The sequence below is a fragment of the Rhipicephalus sanguineus genome, chromosome 1 (assembly GCF_013339695.2).
Source record: "Rhipicephalus sanguineus isolate Rsan-2018 chromosome 1, BIME_Rsan_1.4, whole genome shotgun sequence".
NCBI classification, from domain to species: Eukaryota; Metazoa; Arthropoda; class Arachnida; order Ixodida; family Ixodidae; genus Rhipicephalus; species Rhipicephalus sanguineus.
The window spans coordinates 106,704,359-106,728,105 of NC_051176.1; the positions used below are offsets into that span (position 1 = coordinate 106,704,359).

At 45.1% G+C, this 23,747-nt stretch overlaps 1 protein-coding gene across 1 annotated transcript in view; it reads left to right on the forward strand.

The window, feature by feature from the left end:
- The first annotated feature begins 959 nt into the window (after nucleotides 1-959).
- Nucleotides 960-23,747, forward strand: part of LOC119378773 (cytochrome P450 4V2) — a 59,638-nt gene continuing 36,850 nt past the window's right edge. The window contains exons 1-11 of the mRNA XM_049411977.1: nucleotides 960-1,607; nucleotides 2,283-2,395; nucleotides 3,627-3,712; nucleotides 5,650-5,837; nucleotides 13,431-13,500; nucleotides 13,600-13,726; nucleotides 14,942-15,094; nucleotides 16,169-16,342; nucleotides 17,207-17,273; nucleotides 18,538-18,714; nucleotides 19,440-19,610. Coding sequence (XP_049267934.1) covers nucleotides 1,370-1,607; nucleotides 2,283-2,395; nucleotides 3,627-3,712; nucleotides 5,650-5,837; nucleotides 13,431-13,500; nucleotides 13,600-13,726; nucleotides 14,942-15,094; nucleotides 16,169-16,342; nucleotides 17,207-17,273; nucleotides 18,538-18,714; nucleotides 19,440-19,610 — 1,564 coding nt within the window. The 5' untranslated portion in view covers nucleotides 960-1,369. The remainder of the gene's footprint in view (nucleotides 1,608-2,282; nucleotides 2,396-3,626; nucleotides 3,713-5,649; nucleotides 5,838-13,430; nucleotides 13,501-13,599; nucleotides 13,727-14,941; nucleotides 15,095-16,168; nucleotides 16,343-17,206; nucleotides 17,274-18,537; nucleotides 18,715-19,439; nucleotides 19,611-23,747) is intronic.

Here is a 23,747-nt window from a genome sequence, read left to right on the forward strand (position 1 = left end):
AAAAAATGTTTTGACGACCTTTGCATACATAGATGATACGTCTATGTTGAGTTCACAAATTATCAGAGATAATAAAAAGCTTCGCCCACTTTTCAGTTCTCTTTGACTCATTCCTCGCATATTTCGCGCAATATAATTATTCAGCTCATTATTGGGGCGTGTTTGGGTGAATAACCCAAATGATAAAAATCATTTGGGTTATTCGCGAGGGGAGGCCAAAGAGAAAACACCGTTTAAAAAGCACTACACCGCGACGTCTAAGCCTTGTAATATGTGAGCGATCAATGCCTCGTTATCAATGCAGCGAGTCACGAGTGTCATAATAGGAAGGTAATCAAGAGTGCTTATAGGCTTGGCGAATCGCGACGACCGACCGAGTAAAGGCGCACCTACCCGAAGCACGGGCCTGCGAGTGGCGGGGGAGCCACTTGAATGAACGCGAGAACTCTTTACACGAATGACGCTCAACGCGCCCCCGCTTCAATGGTCGCCGTTGATCGAAGCCATCAATACACGATGGCCATTTTCCGTGAGCGAATAATGATTCGGAAGCTCCGCAAGGAAACGATGGCCAGAGGCCAAGAGCGCGCGTGTTTCACATCACGGCGCAGTGACGACTCTCCAGATGCTCCCTATAGAGAGGGCAGACGCGTGCACGACTTGGATCTAGTGACGCAAGCCGCAAGTGGTTGGTGCACTCGAGGTAGCAAGGTTACGCAACGCCGAAGTCGATGGGTACCGTGCACGCACCACAACATCGAACGGGTGCCGATCGTCCACGCACGGTGTCAAGTGCTTACGCGCGAGCGGGGGGATGGGGGGGGAGGGGGGGGTGGAAGGTGGAAGGTGCCTTGTGTATCGACGCGAGAAAGAGGCGGTCCCTGTGAGAGCGAGGGGTGACATACGCACGCACTCAAGGCCGCCAGAATTTTTTTTTTATTTGTCCCAGGTGAGAACGGGCATGCGAGCGCGCACGCGCCCGCGATTGTGCCAGCTACGCAGCCGTAACGGCTGCTCCAACTTTCACTTCCCCCGAGGAGGTGCAGAGGGTGCCGCCTTGTCATCGCCGGGAACAGCGAACCGAGCGATCGGCTCGCGCTCACCTCCTCGCTCAACACTGCCAACACCTCTCCCACGTTGAGAAGCACCGTCAAAACAGCAAAAGCCCATAAAAGAAGCGAGAACGGTATTCGATCAGCCAGTTGACTTTCAAAAAACCTGAGAGGCGCGTGCGACCCGCACAGCGGCTTCACCGAATAAACTGAGGAAGCGTTTTTCCCTCTGAACGCCTAAATAGTTGGAACCAAAGCGCCGCCGATTTAGAACTCTTTGCGACGCGAGGGATCGCGAGCACCAGCCGAAAGGCGCCATGGAGCCCGTACCACCGATGCACAAGCCCCTGATACATAGCAAAATTGTTTCGGCATGCGTATACGTAGCGGTGATCGCTGTGCTCTTGTACTGCGCGCGGATTCTGGCCCGCACGATTCGTGCCTACGCTTGCTTATGGAACATCCCGCATCCGCACGAGCGCTTCCCTTTCTGCTTGCTACTGGATCTGTGGCAAAGCGTCGCCAAGATGGACTCGTCGCTGGAAGTGCCAGCCAGTGAGTGCAACTGACACCTTCATTCCCTTCTTTTCTGTCGCGCTCATCGTCGTCGTGATTTGTTCCGTGTTATGACTTAAGTTGACGCTTTTGTCAGAAGAGCAATAAAATTAGCTATCAAAGGGAAATAGATGCCGGAGACGAGGTCCATTCCTGTTTCGCCGATGTCCCCCGGATGAACAGGTTTCAGCAGTTCCAAATTACGTAGTACCTTGCAACCTCTTTTCACTGAGATCGTCCACTCTGCAAACAGGGTCAAACGCATAATATAGCTATTGCAGAAGAAGTGTGGCATCACTGAGAGCAAAGCGTGCCGCCAACACCTAATAGCGTTGGCGACACGCGCCCGCGCTCAGTGATCGCTAAGGGATGTGAAACTAACAGCAAACTTCCGCACGAATCCCAAATCCAAAAGACTGATTGTATAGCTAGCTGGCGAGTTGCAGACTGGCGCCGTTAAATATTAGAGCGACCGCGTAATTGCCAGTGACACACTTAAACTAGCATGCATATAAATTGTTGGCATATACATTAGCATAAAAACTAAGTGTATAAACTAGCATTCATAACTATCATGCGTAATGTTATTTATGCGCAATGACTCAATGACATAATAACGCTCAAGTTTTCTCAGCTTAATGTTGCCTCAATACGTACTTGCTCTACTTTTCCCAGAGATATTCAACTACTTCGATTCCGTGTTTTATCAAATCCACGACCAAGATGTCACGGTTGCTTTCTACGGCCCCAAGCCATTTCTCATCGCCGTGACCCCCGACACTGTTGAGGTAAGCGCGTTTAAGATATTCCGATAGTTCGTGCGGACCTTGCTTTGGGATCTGAGTCGCGCTCTGACCGCAGATATGCAGTTTTGAAGCGATGAAGAAAGAGATTGCGTTTTCGTACCTCGCATATATCCAATTAGCCATTTAGAAAATATGTACTCCAAAATCGCAATTGCACATGCCGCCGTTATGTAATCGCATTGCACTTTGTCCTGTGCGTTTCTGTTCTATGTGCTCGCGTCGTAACGTGCTGGCACCCTTCACACTGTCATCGTGCAATCAGACGCCCGTCCCTCATAAAGCCCAGCGGGGATTGGCGGAACGCGTTCTACATCTCATAAGATGTATGTGGGAAATTCGAATTTCGATAATGCTTTTAAAGAGATGTTCTTACTTTGGAATTAAGACAACGCGAACCCATTTCCCGTAGATCTCTGTTTTTATTATTTCATATTTTTGTTTCAGTGACTATGCAGTCGGTGGAGTAATTTTGTTCTGCAGGTGTATTGCAGGGCCCAGATGAGATGTACACGAGCTAGTTCTGCACAGTTTCCTTTCTTTCTGTGCAGAGTTGGCATTTTTCTGTCTGCCATATATCCGTTTCTCGGTGAAAACAGTTAAATATTAAATGATGTGGTTTTGCTTGCCAAAACCACGCGGCCATTAGGAGGCACACCGTGGTGGAAGACTCCCGCGGAATTTTTAGCCCCCGAGTTCCGTTAACTTGCTACGAAATCCGCGTGCACGGGTGTTTTCACGTATAAACCACGTCGAAATGCGGCGGGAATAGAACCCGTTCCCTCGTTTTTAGCAGCCCAACGCCGCAGCCGCCAAGCCAAGGGTCATGACCCGTAATAGTAGCTTAGCTGCTAAGGTGTTCGGCTGCTAAACTCATGGGCGCGAGTTCGATTCTATGTCACGGTGCCCGCATTTCGATGAGGGCGAAAGGCAGAAACGCTTGTGTACTGAAATTTAGACGCAGCTCGAAGAACCGTGGGTGGTTAAAACTTATTTCGGAAGATAGGACTTCTGTGTGCCTCATGACCATGTGCTGGTTTCTGCATGTAAAACCCTAGAATTTGATATTTAAAACCGTGGTGAAAGATGAAGGCGTGACTCCTATTCATCGTAGCTAACATTGAAAAGGGAAAGAAATAGCAGATAGCCGACTGCAGAATGACCTTACATGTGCCTTGGCTTAGACGAGAGTGAATTGCTGTCCTTTCTCTTGCAGCGGGTGTTATCAAACACCGAAAATGTTAACAAGTCATTCCTCTACGCCATGTTAAAAAGCTGGATAGGCAATGGCCTGCTTACTAGGTAAATATCCTGGGCTATTTCCGTTTGGCCGATTGTTGCTTTTTGTGCCGCACAGTGATTGTTCTTATAGTGCCAAAAGGATGGTGCTATGGCCAGTAATGCCTAAAAAGAAAGAAAATATTTGCAGGAGGACCTGCCACACTAAAGCTACAGTTGTTAGTCTTCATTGCGTTCTAATGACCGTGGTTTCTCCAATACGCAAAGCATGCAAAGCGAGAGCCGAAACCACATTGTCCGTAGTTTATATTGGTCATGATATTGGCCAAAATCAAGCCAAGTGCGACCGTCCTCCTGAACGATATATTTCGCTGTATTACTTGCCTTGGCATAACGCGGGCTGCCTAAGCACAGCGCGTTACAACCCTTCAGCACATCTTGGAATTTGTCTCTGCAGACCTCCCAGACAAATGCCAAGTTTGCTGGTATTTTTCGACTTAACGCCTTCAGGCGCAGTGTTCAAATATGTGGACGCAACTTGTTTTTGCCGCTTCTTTCGACAAGTGGCCAAGAAAGAGCATAATACATTGAAATTTGGATGAATTGAACTTCCTGCATAGTTGACGTGTCTTCACTAAACTTCAATGTGCTGCGTATTACCGCAGCCGATCACTTTGCTGAAAGCACTGCAATGTTCGTTAGAAAGAATGTCAGAAGTAAAAAAAGAGCATAACTTAGGAAGAAAGTAGGGCTATTTGGAAGTGTTGCTTTAGCTACCAGACTCTTTCTATTGCATGAGAAATTAACAGGATAAAAACATATAACGTATTAGCACGCCAGTGTTGGAGTATGGAAAATTAATGTGCTATCAACTTATAACTGCCGCTTTCGTCAACCTCGTCCCCTTTAAGTAGAAGACAGTACTCAAGTAAGCAAATACTTTTATTGCGTTCAAGTAAGCGAATACTTTTATTTTGTCTTACGCCCATTTCCTCGACATCGTTGCAGTGCTGGTGTAACAGCGCAATCCAGTTTTATTTTTGCTTCTAGCTTCAGAGCAAATATTCATTCTTCCGTATGGAACTCTCGCAGTGGCGCGTTGGTTTGTACCCAATTGAGCTTGGCCTGCTTTTTGCGCAAACAACAAAAAATTAGAAATAGTTGCGACCGTATTTGCAAACCTTACGCAAGTGCTGTCCGTGACTGATCCGATACATTATACATTGCAGTCCTTGCTTGCGTATTATTACACGATAACATCTCGTCACCTCGACGATCGTTATCGTGAGTTGCGGACGGGCGAACGCTGGTCTACAAGGAAACTACGGAAGCGCGAGCATTTTCCTTGTGTATACGTACATAAAACAAGTTTTGTATATACCGACCCTGACTGCCTTAGTTTATAAAAAAAACTGCATTGCCTTGAATAAAAATAGCTCCCTCTCCAGAGCGACAAGGAATACACGTCGTTGTCCGTGTGCAATCAAACAGACTTTGATTCTTTCATATTTTTTTAACATTGCTAAATTCAAACTGGTACTCAAAATCCTACGCGCGCACTTCGTTTGCCTTGAATAGTCTCTACATTATAGATCGACGGACTCGATATTACCTGTAGATAGTTCCAGGCATTTCAACTATTTCTTCCTGATTTAAAGCATCAAGACGGAGCTAAATCCAAGCTCTAGCCAGGGCCCGTCTTCACAAAAACGTCTTACGCCAAAAATTGCTGTAAGAGAATATTTCAGCCAATCACGATGCAGGACATACCATTAGCGAAGCCGGCTGACCAATAGGAAAACGCACTTACGAAAGAGAAGTTTGGCGAATTCGGCCCCAACTGCCCACGAGCATCGCAGGAATCTCGCGCAGTGAAAAGTGTAAAAAAGTAGCTCCAGAATTAATGAAGTCGTTTTTGTAGTTATAAGAGAGCGTGTTATAACGTTTGGCACCGCTACTGCCGTTATCGAGGGGCTAAATAAAAGCGCTATCGTTTTCAGCGAGAAGTCGATATGGAAGAAGCGTAGGAAGGTGCTGACGCCGGCGTTCCACTTTCGCATCCTCGACGACTACGTGCCCGTTATGAACCGAAGGGCGGCCCTGCTGTGCGACAAGATGGCCGCCCTGGGCCGGGACCACTTCGACGTGCTGCCAGAGATGAGGCTTGCGACATTCGGCATTCTCTTCGGTGAGTGATCCCGCGTCGCGTCGAGCGCTTCTTCTCAGTGCCGACGCAACGAACACCACGCGGGCACCTCTGACAGGCCATCCGTCCTGTTTGAAGAGCCGCGTATTGCCCCGCCGGCCTTCGAGAAGGGCCGCGCGCTAAGCTTGTTCGAGGAGCACGCCTCAAGCGGACCTTAATTGATGGGAAGCGGGCACGGAAAGCAGAGGCGCAGTCATTTTTTCTTCTTTTTTTTTACCAGCTGGCCTCGTTCCCGTAGAAATCGCCGCTTGCTGCCTTCTCAGATGAAAGAGGCCGTTTTGTTCTCGTATAACTAAATGGGAGAAACAAACTATGAATCACTCCTAAAAAAGAAACGGATCGTCAAAGAAAACAATATAAAAAAATTCGATTCACAGGTTGCCACAAATCACTATTTCTCTCTAAAGTATAACTTGTAATTTTTTTTTGTTTTTGGCGCGGGAAAGCTATGCGAGTGATTAGAGCGAGTAAAAGTTAGAGTGGAGAAGATGAATATTGCTACGTCGCATTACCAAATAAATTTGTGCGCACACTGAACTGGCGCAAATTTATTAGCTTAATTTCGCCACTACGTGTAAACCTAAGTGCAGCGCAGACATCGGTGGATGAACTACCGCTGTACATTTATTGAAATTCACTGTTTTTAATGGTGCGACATGCGTATGGGGGAAAAAAAGCTACCGATAAACTGTCGCCACCGCATATGAGCAATAGAACATGAATGCTACAAGTAGTACAGACAACAAGACAAGTACTCCGAGTGCAGGAATGAAGAAATATACTGATGCTACCGTTTTTCTTTTTTCTTTTTTGCTATATCCTTATTTCTGTAACGAAATCTTATCATTTCTGTTTTTCAAACAGATTTGCGAGTGGTGTAAGAGACGTTTGCAATATGAAAAAGACAGCGACTTTCTTGATCTGTTGGATGAGCTAGAATACGTGACTCAGGCGAAGAGCCTCAAAACTGTGTTGAAAGTTTTAGGAGGCTGTCTGACCCCGCTGCAGTGCAAACAAACGAGAACACGCCGCAATCAGTGGCGCCGGAACAAGCACGCAGAAAGTGCGTGCCAAGACCATATAGCAATGCTTGTAGTGCAATATGCCACACCCTATGTCAACACCACATCAACGGATCTTTAAATGTCCAAAGCGATGTGCTCTGGACTGCTGATCACTTCAACAACGGTTCGGTACAGCATTCGTGCGAGAATATTGTGCGCTTCTAACGTGACTGACACCAACGCGCGTTGCAAAAGCGTGACATGTTGGATAGTGAACAAAGCTCGCGCGGCTGCGTCGTTTGGTAACTCAACTTCTTTTTTTGAGGAAAGGCTTCGTAGGGACCATTATTCACCGAGAACGAGTTCACAGCATGAATACGCGTCCTTAACTGCTCCGAAGTTTCTGTCTGCGGTAAATTGTGTGCGCTACAGGCGCAGGCGCTGGTTGACAGCTTGCCCGAAACGGATACCGTTGCGCTTGTTGCGCATCTCAGACTAAAAGTAAAATGCCCGTTTGTGCAGCTGCAAAGATAGCAGAGGAACGCGAACTTTCACGATGAAGCGTTGCTTCCATCTGTGAAATAGTATACGGGCTGCGACGACACAAGGTTCGAGAGAATCATACTACTGGGAAGCAAAATGAGCTCGCTTTTCGAAGCCAAGCTGGGAGCTCATGATCAGGCTCAAACTTTTTATCTCTCGTCGTGAGATAGATTTTAGAGGAATCTGTATCGTGATAAACAGTTCGGTATTACTAAGCGGTCGAAATTTTTGTAGATTAGGGGTAACAGCGCGAACACGCACCCACAAGAGAGGCGACACGGACACTGTTACCCCCTTAATCTACAATATGAACCAACTCGCCCAAGAAGTATTAACGAAATTTTTGTGGCATGAACCAAGAGACGCATACAGAGAATCCGCTACTGCAAGGTGTCACCCATTTAGGGGCTCTCTACGCACAGAAACATTAATCGAGGGACACTGTCAAGCAACTCCTACATCAGGGTGACATTGTTAGTAGGGGTGTGCGAATATCAAATTTTTCGAATACGAATCGAATACGAATATCCACCTTCGAATATCGAATCGAATATCGAATATCAAAGGAAAAATGCCTCCACTGTAACAATATTTTATTTAACATGTAGCTATTTGAAAAAACAAAAACATTAACAGCCTGACTGGCAACACAACATAGACTGCTATCTCCAGAACACAATGTCCAGGCTAGCACAGTGCACATCCCAACACAAGCAAATATCACGGCACAATGAAAGTAATGACTACATGTTATCATGAAGAAATATGAGTTGCTCCACATGATCAGGCAGCAGGCGCTCCCTTGTAACAGAGGCAACCCCCCCCCCCCTGCCACTGAAAAGGCACGCTCGCTTGGAAGAGAAGTGGCTGGTATAGAGAGTTACATGAGGCACAGCTTTGCCAGACTGGGGTATCTGAAGGTGCCTACAGTCCGCCACCAGTCGCATGGGTCACTGTCTTTCTTCAGAAGTGGTCCCGCAAAGTGAACGAGTGGTAGTGCGGCACGTTACGGCCGCATAATATTGAAAATGTACGGTTATATGATCGCCAAGAGCGCTGCACGTCGGAGATGCACCAGCAATAAATCATACGTATTGGGGCGCTCGTCGCAGTTATCGTGCCTCCGTGTACTTACGATGTTTATCGCTCCTCTCGGCAACGTTTTTAGCGTAATAGTAGCGAGTTTTAGTATAGCGGAAAACAGCAAACGCAAGGATTTAGCGTTAGCGTTAGCGTTGCGTGCTCCTAACTGCGCATGAGCAGAACGTAAACGTAGCCCGAGCTCTTACGTACGAACGCTATTTCTGGAATATAGCGTTCAACGCTAACGCACGCAAGAGATCCCGTACGTAAGGCAAGATGGCGGTGCCTGTTGAAGCGAGAGCCGTCCACTTCGAATCTTTGTAGCCGTCGTCCTGCATTATTAAACCTATTCATTCCCTAATAAAGTTCGTGTTTGATTTAGATTTGAGTAATGAGGCTTCGCCAACCGTGTACCGCCGATAAAATAGCTCCGTTTTTGAGATACAAAGTAAATTTGCGCTGCAGAAGGCTTAGCAATATTTGTTTGCAAGGTTCGCTCATGTTTTCTGTAGCAGCGCAGAGATGGCGACGCTGTCTTTAGTCGCCTCTTTCCAAGATACGGCCACAAGTCAAGCAGATACATGTCAAGCGTCGTTTCCCTTCATGCCTTTAGCGGCAGTGCATGAATGTGACGCGTGATGCGTCCCAGCTTAAAAAGGCCAAGTAATAGGGGTCTTGACGAGTTCTCGAACGCGGCATGTCGACAGAAACCAGTGTGTCAGAACTCAACACTTCTGCAAACGCAACATGGAGACGCAACAGTGGTGACTTTGGATCAGCTCGACTTGGTGGCGCTTTTGTGGATTCTACAGTGCATTTAGTGTTTTTATGTCTAGATGGCGCCGTATGTGCTTGCGTTAGCGTTAGCGGGAATGCCTTCCGCTGTACTAAAAGACCACCAGTTGGCACGCAGCGCGTTCTGTTTTAGCGTTAGCGTTGAGACGCACGCTAACGCTAACGTAAGCGTTTCCCGCTATACTAAAACTCGCTAGTAGCGAGTTTTAGTATAGCGGAAAACAGCAAACGCAAGGATTTAGCGTTAGCGTTAGCGTTGCGTGCTCCTAACTGCGCATGAGCAGAACGTAAACGTAGCCCGAGCTCTTACGTACGAACGCTATTTCTGGAATATAGCGTTCAACGCTAACGCACGCAAGAGATCCCGTACGTAGGGCAAGATGGCGGTGCCTGTTGAAGCGAGAGCCGTCCACTTCGAATCTTTGTAGCCGTCGTCCTGCATTATTAAGCTTACTCATTCCCTAATAATGTTCGTGTTTGATTTAGATTTGAGTAATGAGGCTTCGCCAACCGTCCACCGCCGTAAAATAGCTCCGTTTTTGAGATACAATGTGGATTTGCGCTGCAGAAGGCTTAGCAAGATTTGTTTGCAAGGTTCGCTCATGTTTTCTGTAGCAGCACAGAGATGGCGACGCTGTCTTTAGTCGCCTCTTTCCAAGATACGGCCACAAGTCAAGCAGATACATGTCAGGCGTCGTTTCCCTTCATGCCTTTCGCGGCAGTGCATGAATGTGACGCGTGATGCGTCCCAGCTTAAAAAGGCCAAGTAATAGGAGTCTTGAAGAATTCTCGAACGCGGCATGTCGACAGAAACCGGTGTGTCAGAACTCAACACTTCTGCAAACGCGACATGAAGACGCAACAGTGGTGACTTTGGATCAGCTCGACTTGGTGGCGCTTTTGTGGATTCTACAGTGCATTTAGTGTTTTTATTTCTAGATGGCGCCGTATGTGCTTGCGTTAGCGTTAGCGGGAATGCCTTCCGCTATACTAAAAGACCACCAGTTGACACGCAGCGCGTTCCGTTTTAGCGTTAGCGTTGAGACGCACGCTAACGCTAACGTAAGCGTTTCCCGCTATACTAAAACTCGCTAGTATACGTTGTTGGGCTAGTTGGTTCATAATCTTCAAAATTGGCTAGCGCGAAAATCGACAAGGACTAAGAAGGAACACTGATGTACACTGAAGGTACGAACGCAGCAGAAATGTGGAAGACGAGTTATTTTATGCATGATAATCGAATCGCATATTTGAATTTTTCGAATATTCGAAGTTATCGAATATTGGAAACTTTTCGAATACACAATTTTCGAATCGAATACGAATATTTCGAATGTAATATTCGACGAATATTCGAAACTTTCGAATATTCGCACACCCCTAATTGTTAGCGCTATAAGCAGAGCACGCCGGTCTCGCACCCAGGCTGCTGGCGAGCCGAGCGGATACTCTGGCACCCAGACGCTGTACTGGCGGGGCTGCCAAGGCGCGCGTGGGTTGCGCCAAGTAAACAGGGCAAGCTGCAGTTCTGAGGCTTTAAAGCGCGAAAAAGTACTCGTTCACGCCGCTTCTGAGTATAAGAGCTCTCCTGGGCACTACTGCGTCGTCTTTGGATGCCAAAACAAGCAGCGCAACAGGAGGATATTATTTAGCGTTGTCTGCGACGATCACGACGCGCCACAAGACTAGCGCCGGCGCGGTGTTTTCAACTTCGCCGCGAGTGGATCAATGTGATTCAAGCAGAAAAACTACGAGCCGAGTGAAAATGCGCGAGTAAGTACGCTAACTGCGTGTATTCTGTAGTGCGATGCCCACATATATGTCACTTTACTAACCTAATTTTCGTGACACGCAGCTGGCTTGAAGGCTGGCGCGTGCTTTGTGTGGGGGTGCACTTCACACCTTTGAGAGTTTCCTTTGGCGGAAATGTAGTGCAAAGTTAGTGCATCAAGCACAAGCAATCAAGCATCAAGCATCAAGCAATCAGCATGCTTTGCCACTTTCAACGTAGTATTAAGCTTTAGTGTTTTTGATGGCATCCACGCCTTCAACATTTCGTCTTCAAAAGGTAGTAAATGGTACGGTGTTCCTCAACAGTAAGCCAGAACTTCGTGCTTTCATTTCAGTGTTTGCTGTCCCTAAATTTATTTGGACACGAGGCATCTAGCTGCACATAATACATATATTGGCACTGAAGTAAACAGTACTCGCGCCAGTGCCCTTTACGTCGCAGGCGCAGCGCTATCTCAAGCAGCTAAATTTTTAGCATATTTACGTAGCACACATTTAATAAAAGACAGCTGGATACCGCCCATTTCAATATCGGCTTAACTAGGAGCAGCACAGTTTCGTTTGTAAAGCATCATCGTTACAAGATTAAAATCGCGCAGATAGCTTCCAAAAGGGATCGATTAACGATACTGCAGGTGATACTCTCTGATAGCACGCTTTTGTGAGGAAGACGCATTATTGTAAGAGCGCTCGTGAAACAAAAAGTACGTTCCGCGAAACTACCCGTAAAGCGTACTCTAATTATTACGCGATGCACGTTGACATGATGAGTTTTCACAAAACTTTGTGCACAACTTGCAATATGGGGCAACAAAGCATCGTTTCATTTTTTCGCGAGGTGCACTGCGATTACGATTCACGCGTACTACAGCGAGGACCTTTATTTACAAATGTAACAGCGTACGTACCTGACGAGGTTGCTTCCGCAGCCTGCTAAGCACGTACTGTATACATTGTGGACTTGCATGAGCAAGGTGTTCTTGTGTTCTTGATGTTCCAATAAACAGAGCGAAAATGTCCAGGTTAGAAAAGACGCGACACACGCTCTCCTACGGGCTGTTTCGGAGTTTCGCGTTTGCTCTGTGTAGCGTCTGCTGGCATGGCAGCCCGGGCACGGCCGCCTGGATCGGGAGCAACAGCGCCGCGCGCCCCGATCCAGGTGGCCGTGGCCCGGGCACGTTGTTTCGTCGCGTGTGCGATAGATGGCGCGACGCGCGATGCAAGTACGGCGCTGCGCATGGAATTCGCTGTGTTCTCGTCTATACTAGTAAGTTTCAGCGCAAATGCTCCCAAATTTATATGCATGCTGTGTTACACACTGGCATTTAGTAATTAACTTACGTGCAGCAGAACGGCATTAAATGCGGCTCTATTTTGGCCTGCAGCAAGCTTGATCAGTTTTCTGTGTGAGAGGTTGTTCAAAAACTTGGGTGCTTAGCATTCAATTTGGCACTCGGAAAAATCAAGAGAAAGCCCGCAGACGTCTATGGGTTCTTTCTGTATGGGTTATCTTTTACGCGCAAAATGTTTAAAGGGGCCCTGCAACACTTTTCCGAGTAACAATCAAGTGGCTTTATTAAAGGAGTTTATTGCCTCACGAATCGACTGCCGCAATTTTTTTTATAATCGGTCAATTACGAGCGGAATTACAGAGATTTGCGGCAAGCTGTAATTGCTTTCTCTTTTCTCTCATCCCGACGAGCTCGCTGGGAGCTAAGCAGGAAGGGATGGCACGGGGAAAAGAAGTTAGGTCACGCGAGCGTCATGACCTTGAGCACTTTTTCTTTTTTCTTCCAACGCGCGGCTTGCTTTCAGTGTGATCGCGAGCGCACGCGCGGGCACGTGGCGGCCTCTCGCGGTGGTCATGGTAACTATGCAGCTCGCGATGCTCAAATCAGCCAATCACCTGAAGCTTGGGTATATGGCGCGATCGTTTGTGTATATGGTATCACTTGTAGAAAGAAAAGGGATGGATTTCCAGCGTACTTTGAGAATTCATTGTGAATTCCAGGCCGCATGCTGCGCTATAATGTTTGGCTCGCGTGTTCTCAGGAGCCTCGACTACCGATCAGCAGCGTTTTGTGACCCTGCTGAAAAAGTGTTGCAGGGCCCCTTTAAGGCAGATTTACGCGCCGATGTGTACAGTGGGCTAACCATCAAAAGGAAAAATAGAGAAAGAAAATCAAGCAATCCATACGGCAGGTCGAGAAAATCACAGTGACTCTGGGCTGAAAATGGCGCAGATATAAGATGATGTAAATTGGGAAACGTCCGCTCACTGTCGTTTCTTGCTTGATGTCCTTGACAATACCGAAAAATGTTGTTCTATGGCATAAACCGAAGTATTTCGCTCTTTTAGAGACTGCTATGGGAATAAAACTTGACGAAGAGGCTGTCAAGAAAACTGGATTCCTGAAAGTGAACGATGAGTACGTGACTATTCTAACATATATATTTAGATTAGAGTTAAAGTAGGTGGAATTCTCTATTTTTGAATATTATAACACACATCCTTAATTTATTTGCAGAATTGCGACGGCGATCATTACGAGGATGGTGAACATACATCACTGGCCAGAATTCATATACAAGCGCACTGAGGACGGCAGAAAGTTTTATCAGAAAGTGGAGCTGATAAAGAAATACACTCGAGATGTAAGTACACTGTTATCGTTCAGTAAAACTATCACATACGCATTGATTTCGCTAAGTTATAGCATTTGGCTTGAAAATGGAGATGAAAGTAAAGTCAAGGCTTTGTATATCAGCCATATTACAAAACGTAATGTTCTAAATGATAAGGTTTGTTTTTTATTCGTGTGCTTCTTAATTGTCCCAATCTTCTCTCGATGCCTCCTAACATATAAAAGACGACCTTGCCTTATGCAGCGTTGAGCTACTTGCGCGGCATATATGTTTTTCTTTCGTAATGACAAAATTACTGACTGCCTGCAGTCTATATCTTCGAAAATTATTAGGCAAGCTTAATGCATTTAACTGGGTTAGTTGGTACTGACTGAATGCTTCCATAACACTAGCGAACGCGCACAAAAACTTCCTTCGTAGTCTTTGTGCGTTTTCGCTAGTATTATGGAAGCATTCAATTAGGCAAGGAACATACCACTGGCGAACATGGAGGTACAGTGCATTAGCATCACCTTGGAAGGACACTTGATCAGCAGAGGGATAGAGAGAAATGTAATGCGGAAACGCAGGGAGGTTAACCAGAAAATAAATATCCGGTCTGCTACCCTGCACTGGGGAATTGAGTTTATATTGAAACTTATGAAGCAGCTTTTAACTGCATACAGGGAGAGTGTACCCACCTGGGCCCGTATTCACAAAAGCACCTTACGCTAGAAATTTTAGTAAGAGGTTATTTCAGCCAATCACAATGCGGGACATATGATTAGCGAAGCCAGATGACCAATCGGAAAACGCGCTTACGAAAGACAAGTTTCGTGAATTCGGCCCCAGATTGCGGTGTTATGAATAAGTACGAGGAAAGGTGGTAGGAGAAAAAAATGGGGGGGGGGCAATCTGAGGTTGCTGTTTTTTAACCTTAGATGAGTAGCCTAATATCGACATATAAAGCAGGCCTAAGCAGCTGCAAGCGCTTGCAGCGTGAAAATTCAAAGTATGGTGTGGTACATTTATAACTATGGCAGGGGACGTTCTGAACTTTTTGTGACAAAAAGATAAAGGTGCTGCAACTTTCCAAAAAAAAACAAAAACATAAGACCACTACATGAGAGATAAGAGCAAAGTTGTCATCGGCCTCGAAGCCGGCTATGTGTATGCTGTTAATCACCTGTTTTAGTTTGACAGACAAGCATTCTTGCATGAATCCAAAATTAACATCTGCTTCAGATCCTCAGCTGCCGAAAGAAGACCTACAAGATTGAAAGTGACCAGGCTGCGCAGAAGAAGAGTTTCATGGACATCCTTCTTCGTATGCACATGGAGGAGGGAATCTTCACGGAGGAGGAAATAAGGGAGGAGGTCAACACGTTCATGATTGGGGTGAGCACAACGGCGCGAAACGTGGCGCAATCATTGATCAGGGAAAATGGTTTTCGTTCACGCGCGCCCTCAGCTCAACTGAAACATTTCCTTTAAGTCTTTTGCACTGAACACGCAAGCTGCAATCTTGCACCGTTTGGTTGTAGGGACAATCCGAGAGCGCATCGAAGAAACGAGACTTACGATTGAATATGTAAAATCTATATTGTAAATAATTGTTCACGGATAAATCAGGTGGACACTGTTTACAGAGATTATATCTTGTCATGATAACAGATACATGCCTCGCGTTTTGTTCACCGGTTAACCGTTCGGTTGCTAAGCGCAGAGTCGCCGCTCCGACTCCTAGCCAGGACGGGCGTTTTTCTACAGAGGCGAAGGCAAAAAACGTACGGAAGAGGAAGGAAGAAATGATAAGGCCAATATGCCCGGTTAGCTACCCTACGCTGGGGTAGTGAGAAAGGGGAGTAGAAAGATGAGAGAGAGGCGGGGGGCAGGAAAAAAGGAAATCATCAATAAATGAAAAACGTACGCGTATCTAAATCTATGTGAACATTAAAGAATTTGAGGTGGCCTAAATTAGTCAGGATTCCTTCACGACTGTGATGTTCCTTATAATATATCGTGTAACATTGGGATGTTAAACCTTTAGCACTTCTTAGTTAACGCTTTTAGATTATAAGTGACTCGATCTGCGATTAATCAGTCCGACTACCATTGTAATAGCACGGCCAAGGTTTCACTCACGTTCAGGGAACCCTTCTGCGAAATTTAGTAGATAGCTATGTACAGAAACCACCATATATTGTCTCCTGAAGGTATCGTTTTGAGAAAGCGGTAAATAACAGTTCACTTTAAGACAACCCCATTTTATAGAGAGAAGCGAGAATATATTTACGTGCAGTAACTGTCAAACAACGCTAATTAATACTCTACATCAAGCCGTGAAATGTTTCCCTTCACGATGCAGTTTCCCACATTTCGGCAATGTGAATATTATAGGATGAAATTCGAAAAGCGCCATCCTATAGTTTGAACAATTGCGTTGCGATGCGCAACGCAATCACTTTACAGGGATTCGACACAACCGCTACGGCAGCTTCTTTCGCCATACACCTGCTCGGAAACCATCCGGAGGCTCAGGCAAAGGTTCACGAAGAACTGGACGCCGTGTTTGGTTCTGACCGAGAACGACCCGTAACCAGAGAGGATATCGCGCAGCTGAAGTACTTGGACTGCGTTATCAAGGTACGCCGCTGGAACTCAGATACAGCTCCCATAATTCGTGAGACGAGCGGGCACTCGTTATGAATACTTGTCTCCCTAACGAATGCCCGTTCGTTTGCTTGCAGCAAAATATTCTGTCCTGGAGATCAGCGTATAGGCAGAAGGAAAATACGTGCTCGACATGTAGACTGTCTATGATTTCCTGAGCCTTTTCTTGCCTTGACTACCACGAATATAGCCAATGATCATTTCACCGCCTTTATAGTTAATGTCAATCGCGCATTTGTATCAATAATACGAAGTACATCCTATTTTCAGCGAGTCAATGTGACATAAGTGGTTACAAAGTTTGCGTGCATCGTGTCATCACGGATACGTTTCCAAGTATTAGATACGCGCCCTTAGCTTACGATCATGCACTGATACAACTAAGAAACATAACGGCAGAAAAAAAAAGTAAAAAAATAGAGTCCTGTTCTCTAAAGTTATGGTTTGGAGCGGCGAACATTGAGTATTTGCTGGAGCATTACGTAATTGTACTTGTGATGTTCATAGAGAAACACAAAAAAATATTAGACAGATCTTCTGGCGAAGACTCGGTGATAAAAAAAAAAACGTAAGACACAACTCATTACTGAGTACACTATCAATCCTTTACTATTGGTGTTGTCACATTTCGATTGCTTAACAGACATGCGAATAAATGCAAACAAGCGCAGCAGCCATCACTCGCAAATAATTTATATCTATAGCAGCTCACTACATTCATTTGTTGTTAGTACTTCTTGTTTCCTGAATGCACGCTGCTGCGACATAAATGACTAAATACAACTAGAGACACATCTTGTGCCATGCTTAGTATGTTCTCAAATTTCTCATTTGCAGGAAGCTCTTCGCCTTTACCCACCTATTCCTGCTATTGCAAGGAAGCTTGGAGAAGATCTTACCCTTGGTAATTTTGGATCATTTATTCTCCTTTTTGGCGAGGAGCTGAAGTCACTACTGAACGGAAAAGAAGAATCAGCTGTAATGATGAAGCCTATACAGTAGATATAGTCACTGTACTTTAGTAAATTTGGGAACACATTAGAATTGCCCGATGAGCAATCAGTGAGTAAAATTGCAGCGCGAATAATCGGTATTTTATAAGGTAAATAAGAAAAAAGCAGACAATAAAAAGTATAATAGTGATGATGAGCTTTGGTGAACTTGGTCATGTAATTTATCTTTTAGAGAAAGGCGAAGCTGGGGGTAGAAACTGTGTATTGCGTGTTTGTATGTTTCAATTTAAAAAAAATATTGAATCTCCAGGTTTCGATATACTTTCATAAAGCGCTTCTGTGGTTGTACGCAGTACAACGGTGTTTTAAAACGACAGGAGACACCGTCTTCGCCAAAAAAATAAAAAAAGGCTCTTGCGTTAAGATTGGTTGGTAAGAGATATGTCACGTCAATCCTGATGCTGGGCATATCATTGCCAAAGGCTGTACCGGTTTGTGGCAAAGTTCACTTATTTGAAAGAATAGCTCTCTGCATTTGTCTCTAGAACCTGCGCAGCGAGAACGGCCCCGGGAAAGCCAAACAAAGCTAACGCGGAACTAACCTTATTGATCCACTTTATTGTTATAGCATTATTACATTATTATTTACAGCGAAACGTTGGACGTTAGGTACTTGTCTGCGTGAATGCATGACAAAGACAGTGGCAGCGCAAGTTGGTAGCGAATTCAAAGCGACTTCCCTTACGAACATCATGACAGAATACACAGCACGAATGAGTGTGTTCTCTGTACCATCTTGAGTTCATGTACTTTTTCTGCGCTACATATCATCTTTCGGGATCTGTGCGCCTAACGATAACTCCGAATAGAATTATGGTTTCATGTACCATTTACGCCTAACACAAGTTCGTGGGCTGGATATTCCACGCCGCAGCAATTAGGCTCCCACAAATGCAGAATGGGAAGAGTCAACTGGGAAAAGTTAGAGAGTGGTTTCAGTGAAGGCTAAATAACTTAATATAGTTAAAATAAGCCTCGAGATATTTATGAAGTAGTTCATACTTCTCGTGTTAGGTTGGAATGTCGTACCTAATGAATTAGAGAGCATAACTTTACGATACAGAGTGAACATTACATCGATGTTCATTGGATGCCAGCCATTCTAACGGTTGATTCACTGTGTTTTTTGTTTGCTTTTTTTTTTTCGCGTTTCAGATAAACATACGATACCGAAGGGTACCGTGGCGGTTATCTTCATATATTTCATGCATCGGCATCCGCGATTTGTCCCCAAGCCAAAAGACTTCATTCCAGAGAGGTTCCTAGAGTTCGACAAGGAACGTCACCCATTTCTCTACATTCCTTTCGCCGGCGGAGCTCGCAACTGTATAGGTACGTCAAGCATGCGATGCTGGTTCGTTATTCTTCTGAATACGGCCATGACAGCCTAAAGGAGACAGGTTACTCGTAATTGCAATATGTTCGCTTTGGTTAGCTTCCCTGTTGTTGAACGCTGAGAAAAAGGAAACGATATGAAAGTAAACAATAGTTCATTACAGTCAGCGCTAGGCTTGGTAACTAAATATACGTATTGACAACGGGAAGCTCGCGAAATGAAATTCAAATGAGCGTGCATGAAACAGAACTCAAGAAGGCTTCCCAGCTGCCGGTTTCTCTAGCAAGCGGATTCAGGACGACTTGACCTGGTGAAGCAGCTTTGAGTGCGTCATGAAGTGTAAGATTTATACTATAACAGAACTTTAAAGGCCTCCCAAAGATAGTGAAAGCTGATAAAGACATAGAAACGTTATTCTGTTAATGTGCACATACATATACCACCCACGCCCTTCCTCCAAGATAAAAAGAAAAGAAGATGAAGTAAACCTTTCCGAGCAGATCTCATTAAGCGGCAGATTGTATAGGCTAAACACTATCCGACTGCTACTTAGATACAACTTTAAAAAGAAAATTGCTTTTAGAAGCAAGAGATTCAAAGAACGTGCCAAGAGGAAATTTGGCATACCATGTTACAGCCGTCTGCGCTTGTCGAATACTAATGGAGCTCCCGCTTACCTTTCGTTTTTTTTCTGTCTTTTTTTTTAACCCCAACTCGACAGGGCAAAAGTTTGCTCAGCTAGAGGACAAGATTCTACTGGCTCAGATCCTCAGACGGTTCAAGGTGGAATCGAAGACCCGTAACGAAGATCTGCAGATGTCGCTGGAGCTCGTCTTGCGCCCCACTCAAGGCCTGCACATAAAGCTGACGCCACGGGATCACGCGGTCACGTAAACCAGAAGACAGCATTCGTAGTGCCGTAGTAATTTTATATTGTCGCTCGCACGGTGAATGTCACTATAGTTGCATCTTTTAGGAGCACAGCAGTAGAGCATCGATCTTTCAAATCTGCGCTAGCGGGTTTTGCGTATGGAAGGCTCTTACGCGCGCCTGCTGGTCATTGTAAATATGTACAGTAACCCAAATAATTTTATTGAATAAAGTTCCTTGAAGCAATGGTAAGAATTGTCTCACTGTCTTTCTGTTTGTGTCAGCTCCCGCTTCTTGCGAAAAAAGGACGCATTCAGGAAAAACGATTGCGCACACGTCTTTGCTTTAACATTGCTAAGTTAATCATTGAGGATGTTGACAATAAATAACAGTGAATGGCTGTAACACAGAAAAACGTTCCTGGTTTTAACGTGAACAGTGATTTTACTTCGGAACAATTACGAATAAATAAAAGATATGTGCAGTATTTTTCACAAGCCATGGTAGCAATTGAACAGGAACACTCAATTTTGTCTTACGTAAAATGGTGGCCAGTAGTGTACCACACCTAACGCTAATTTGACTTTAAAAGCCACAGCTTCTGCCTTTCTCAAATTTTGAAGCTCTCAAGTGCGGGGCGTGCGTTGTTCCCACTACGAGCTCAACAGCACTAGTGATTCGAGATCCATCTGCATTTTGAGACAACAGCCGTGCTTACACCGAGAAAGCATCCTCGTGCGACGTTTGCACGCCTCAGCAGGCAGCTTTATCGTCAACACCAAGGAAAGAGAAATTGCTCGCTTGAGCTTATGATTTGAATCCTCCTTCCCATAGAGGCTGTACGGTGGAGTAATAACAGCCATAATACACGAAACGGGCGCTCTGAGTCGTCAAGGTGTAATTGGAGATTCAGCGAAACGTATCGAGAGATTGTAAATTTTCCTTTTGTGGCACGACAACCGTTCCATCATTTTCCCCGTGGTACTTCTATACTAGATTTCTCTCATGCACCATGCAAAACTTTTAAACATGCCTGTGGCACTGCCGCAAAATGCGTCTAACGCATTGAAGGTTTACACGAAAACACATTTTCGTGTAAACCTTTTAAGATTTTATGTCGTTTTTTCCCTCCGTTTTCATGTCTTTCAGTCCCCAATCCCAGTTCCCCACGCAGAGTATCAAGTCGGCGATTTGCATACGCCGGCTAAATTCTCTGCTTTTCAATAAAGAGTTCTCTCTCTCTCTCTCATTCCCAGCGAGAAATGCACACCCGTCTACGCATCCCTTGCGTCAAAAGCGCGAGCGTAAATGCGCATCGTCGCTCATTTGTGTTTCCATAAACGACAAAAAAACTGGGCCAGAATTCGCATAAGCATCTTATGCTAGCAATTTTCGTAACAGTCAATCCTGACGCTGATCATGTTAAAGCGAAGGCTGCTGGCCAATGACACTTTACTTACCAAAGAAGAGTTTCGTGAATTCGGTCCCTGATTCTCTGCATATCTGAACCTTGTTTGGCTGTGTATATGTAAGCATCTTTTGTTCTGTGTATGACCAAACTCTTCACCAAAGAAGTTGCCCACCAGCAGAGTCCGGACCGCAGCGGCAACACATTCAAGGCCAGGTGAGGCCGTGTGCCTACGTGACTGGGGCCGAATTCACAAAACTTTTCGTTCGTAATTGCTCATTAGCGGCGGTCAGTAGGCTTCGAGAGTTCGTGCGTGAATAAATTATTCCGCAACGAAGTTGACCTTCAGTAGAGTGGATAAAACGATGGCGACAAGTGTCACCGTGGTTTCCACTCTACTGGAGGTGACGAGAAATGAACGCTGATCATTTTCCGGGAAAAACACCACCACGTCCCGTTACCGAACACCGTCAGTCTCCGCGAGCCCGCTCCCTACTTCAATTCGCCGCGCGGTATCGTTGTGGACGGACTGTCGCCGAGGCCGGTTTATGTATGTCACAAGCTTCGCATGCTAATGGACTAAGGATTCTAAGCCTGCGTTTCTCTTTAACTTTTTAGACATATAAGTAATACCAAAAAAGTAATACCAATTCTGGTGGATGTTACAAAGCATGTCTCAATTGTTATACATGGACACGCCTATTTCTAACGATTTCCAGATTCGTACTTGTTCGCGTTGTTTAAAATAACAGTTTTTCGGAAGAACAATAGCTTACTTTGTTTCTATGCTTCATTAAATTGTTGTTGTTTGTTTCGATAAGGCCTTTATCTCGTTCACGACAACTGGCGTTAGCCGGGAATCAGACATCAAGCCCCGATGCCACATCTTAGAAGGAGCTAACGCTTTGACCCTGGGTCGTGACAGGCCCATACCACAATTATAATCCACGAACTGGATTGCTGAAGAGGCGCACCGTAAAATCACATTAATATCAGAACACCTAAAAAGTTTCAGCTAATTAATTCAAGCATGTGTTGAAATTTGCAAACTGAAGCCGGTAAGGTAGCGAGGAATATCCTTTCAAGACGTATTCCCAGTACGCCACCAGCTTCGAGTTATGTACCGTCAGATGTGCAGTAAAAGTTCAAGCGAACTTTTAATTAAGTCGTATTATTTGGCAAGCAGAACACCACAAATAAATATTTCAGAGTGACACACATGTTTGTTGTTAGTACCGTAAGTGGCAAAGAAATTCAGAAATTTCCTCGCCTCTTGCAGCAGAAACCCAGCTCAGTGCCCATTCAAGCTTCCCAAACCATTCATAAAGGCATAGTTGAGCGCAAAACACGATGTGCCGATGGCCTACAGTGCATCGGTAGTTATAAGACGAGTTCAGAAATGTTTGAAAGCACTGCTTGCTGCCTGCTTTCAGACATCCGTGTAAGTGATCTTTTACGTATACACTTCTCTGGCAAAATAAATGAATAAATCATGCTGGCACGAGCAAACACAACTTGATGTATGAGCGAGGTGTCCGAAAAGACATGTGATTCAAGCGCGCTTCCTGCTGGCACCGTTCTTGTACCTCGAGTAGAAAACGAGGAAAAGTGTTTTTCTCCCTGCCTTTCCAAATATTACTCAACATGATTTATGTACTGCTGTTGCCAGCCACGGATGAACTAAGAAGACGTGAAGAAACGGCAGAAGCAGCAAAGGCAGTATCGACATGTACAGAGCGCTATTGTGGCGCCCTCTGCTTTATGTTACTGTAACTCGGTCACGCAACGCTTCCCCGCCAGGAATACAAATACAAATGCTGCGCGTCGTTCACCCGACGAAGCTGTCAACTGTGGTTTATTCGAAATGAGATTCGGCATTTCCTGCGCTGTACATAGATGTATCCACGAAGGATGGGTTCTGAAATATTCGTTAAATGCCTTCTTTCGAGCTTTTCGTGTGGGCTTCGTCGACGCTATTGTGGGGGAGAAAAGAGTTAATTCTTTTTCTCAGCATACTTGTACAAGCGCTCGTACTGCGAAAAAAACATCCAGCGTAATTGACTGTTCTATGGCGTTTGATATTAATTTAGCACCCATATATTGCGATATTATTCTCAATGTACACGGCTATGCAAAAGCAAAAGTGCTCATGGAGCCTCAGGTAAAGTGTGATGGTAGTTATGATTCTGGCTTCTGTCAAACAACGGCACTCTGAACCTGCCATCATGAGATATGCGGGCGCTCGAAAAAACATGAAAACTTTGGCAACAGCAGTTCTTTCTCGTTATTTTTCTTTCTATATATGGCATAAAAAGCATAAAAAAACCAATGGTCTAAATTTGCCCAATAAAATACAGTCAAGGGCTGTAAAACACGGAAAAGCTAAGTTCCATGGTGTCCCTTTTTTGTGCATAAATATACAGGCCGCATATCTGGTTTCATCCAGCATGTGCAAAGCTTTTTTATAGCAGTGGCGTGCTGCGTCTCCGTCGTTTGCTGAACAGACACTCATTTTCGATACACGTCACACGTAGCCTGTCGTTGCGAACAGGATCTTACCTTTCGTTAATTAAAGAAAAAAAAAAACTACGACAATGTCATTTGTGGGAATGCTCTCATTCACAATTATGAACAAAACGAGCTCTAAAAGCAAATGTGCGATACTTACCTAGATTATTGATGGATGTCCGAGTCAGTGGGCAGATCTTGGCAATTCAGTGCAGCATTTTTGTGTAGCTACCCTTTTCGTAT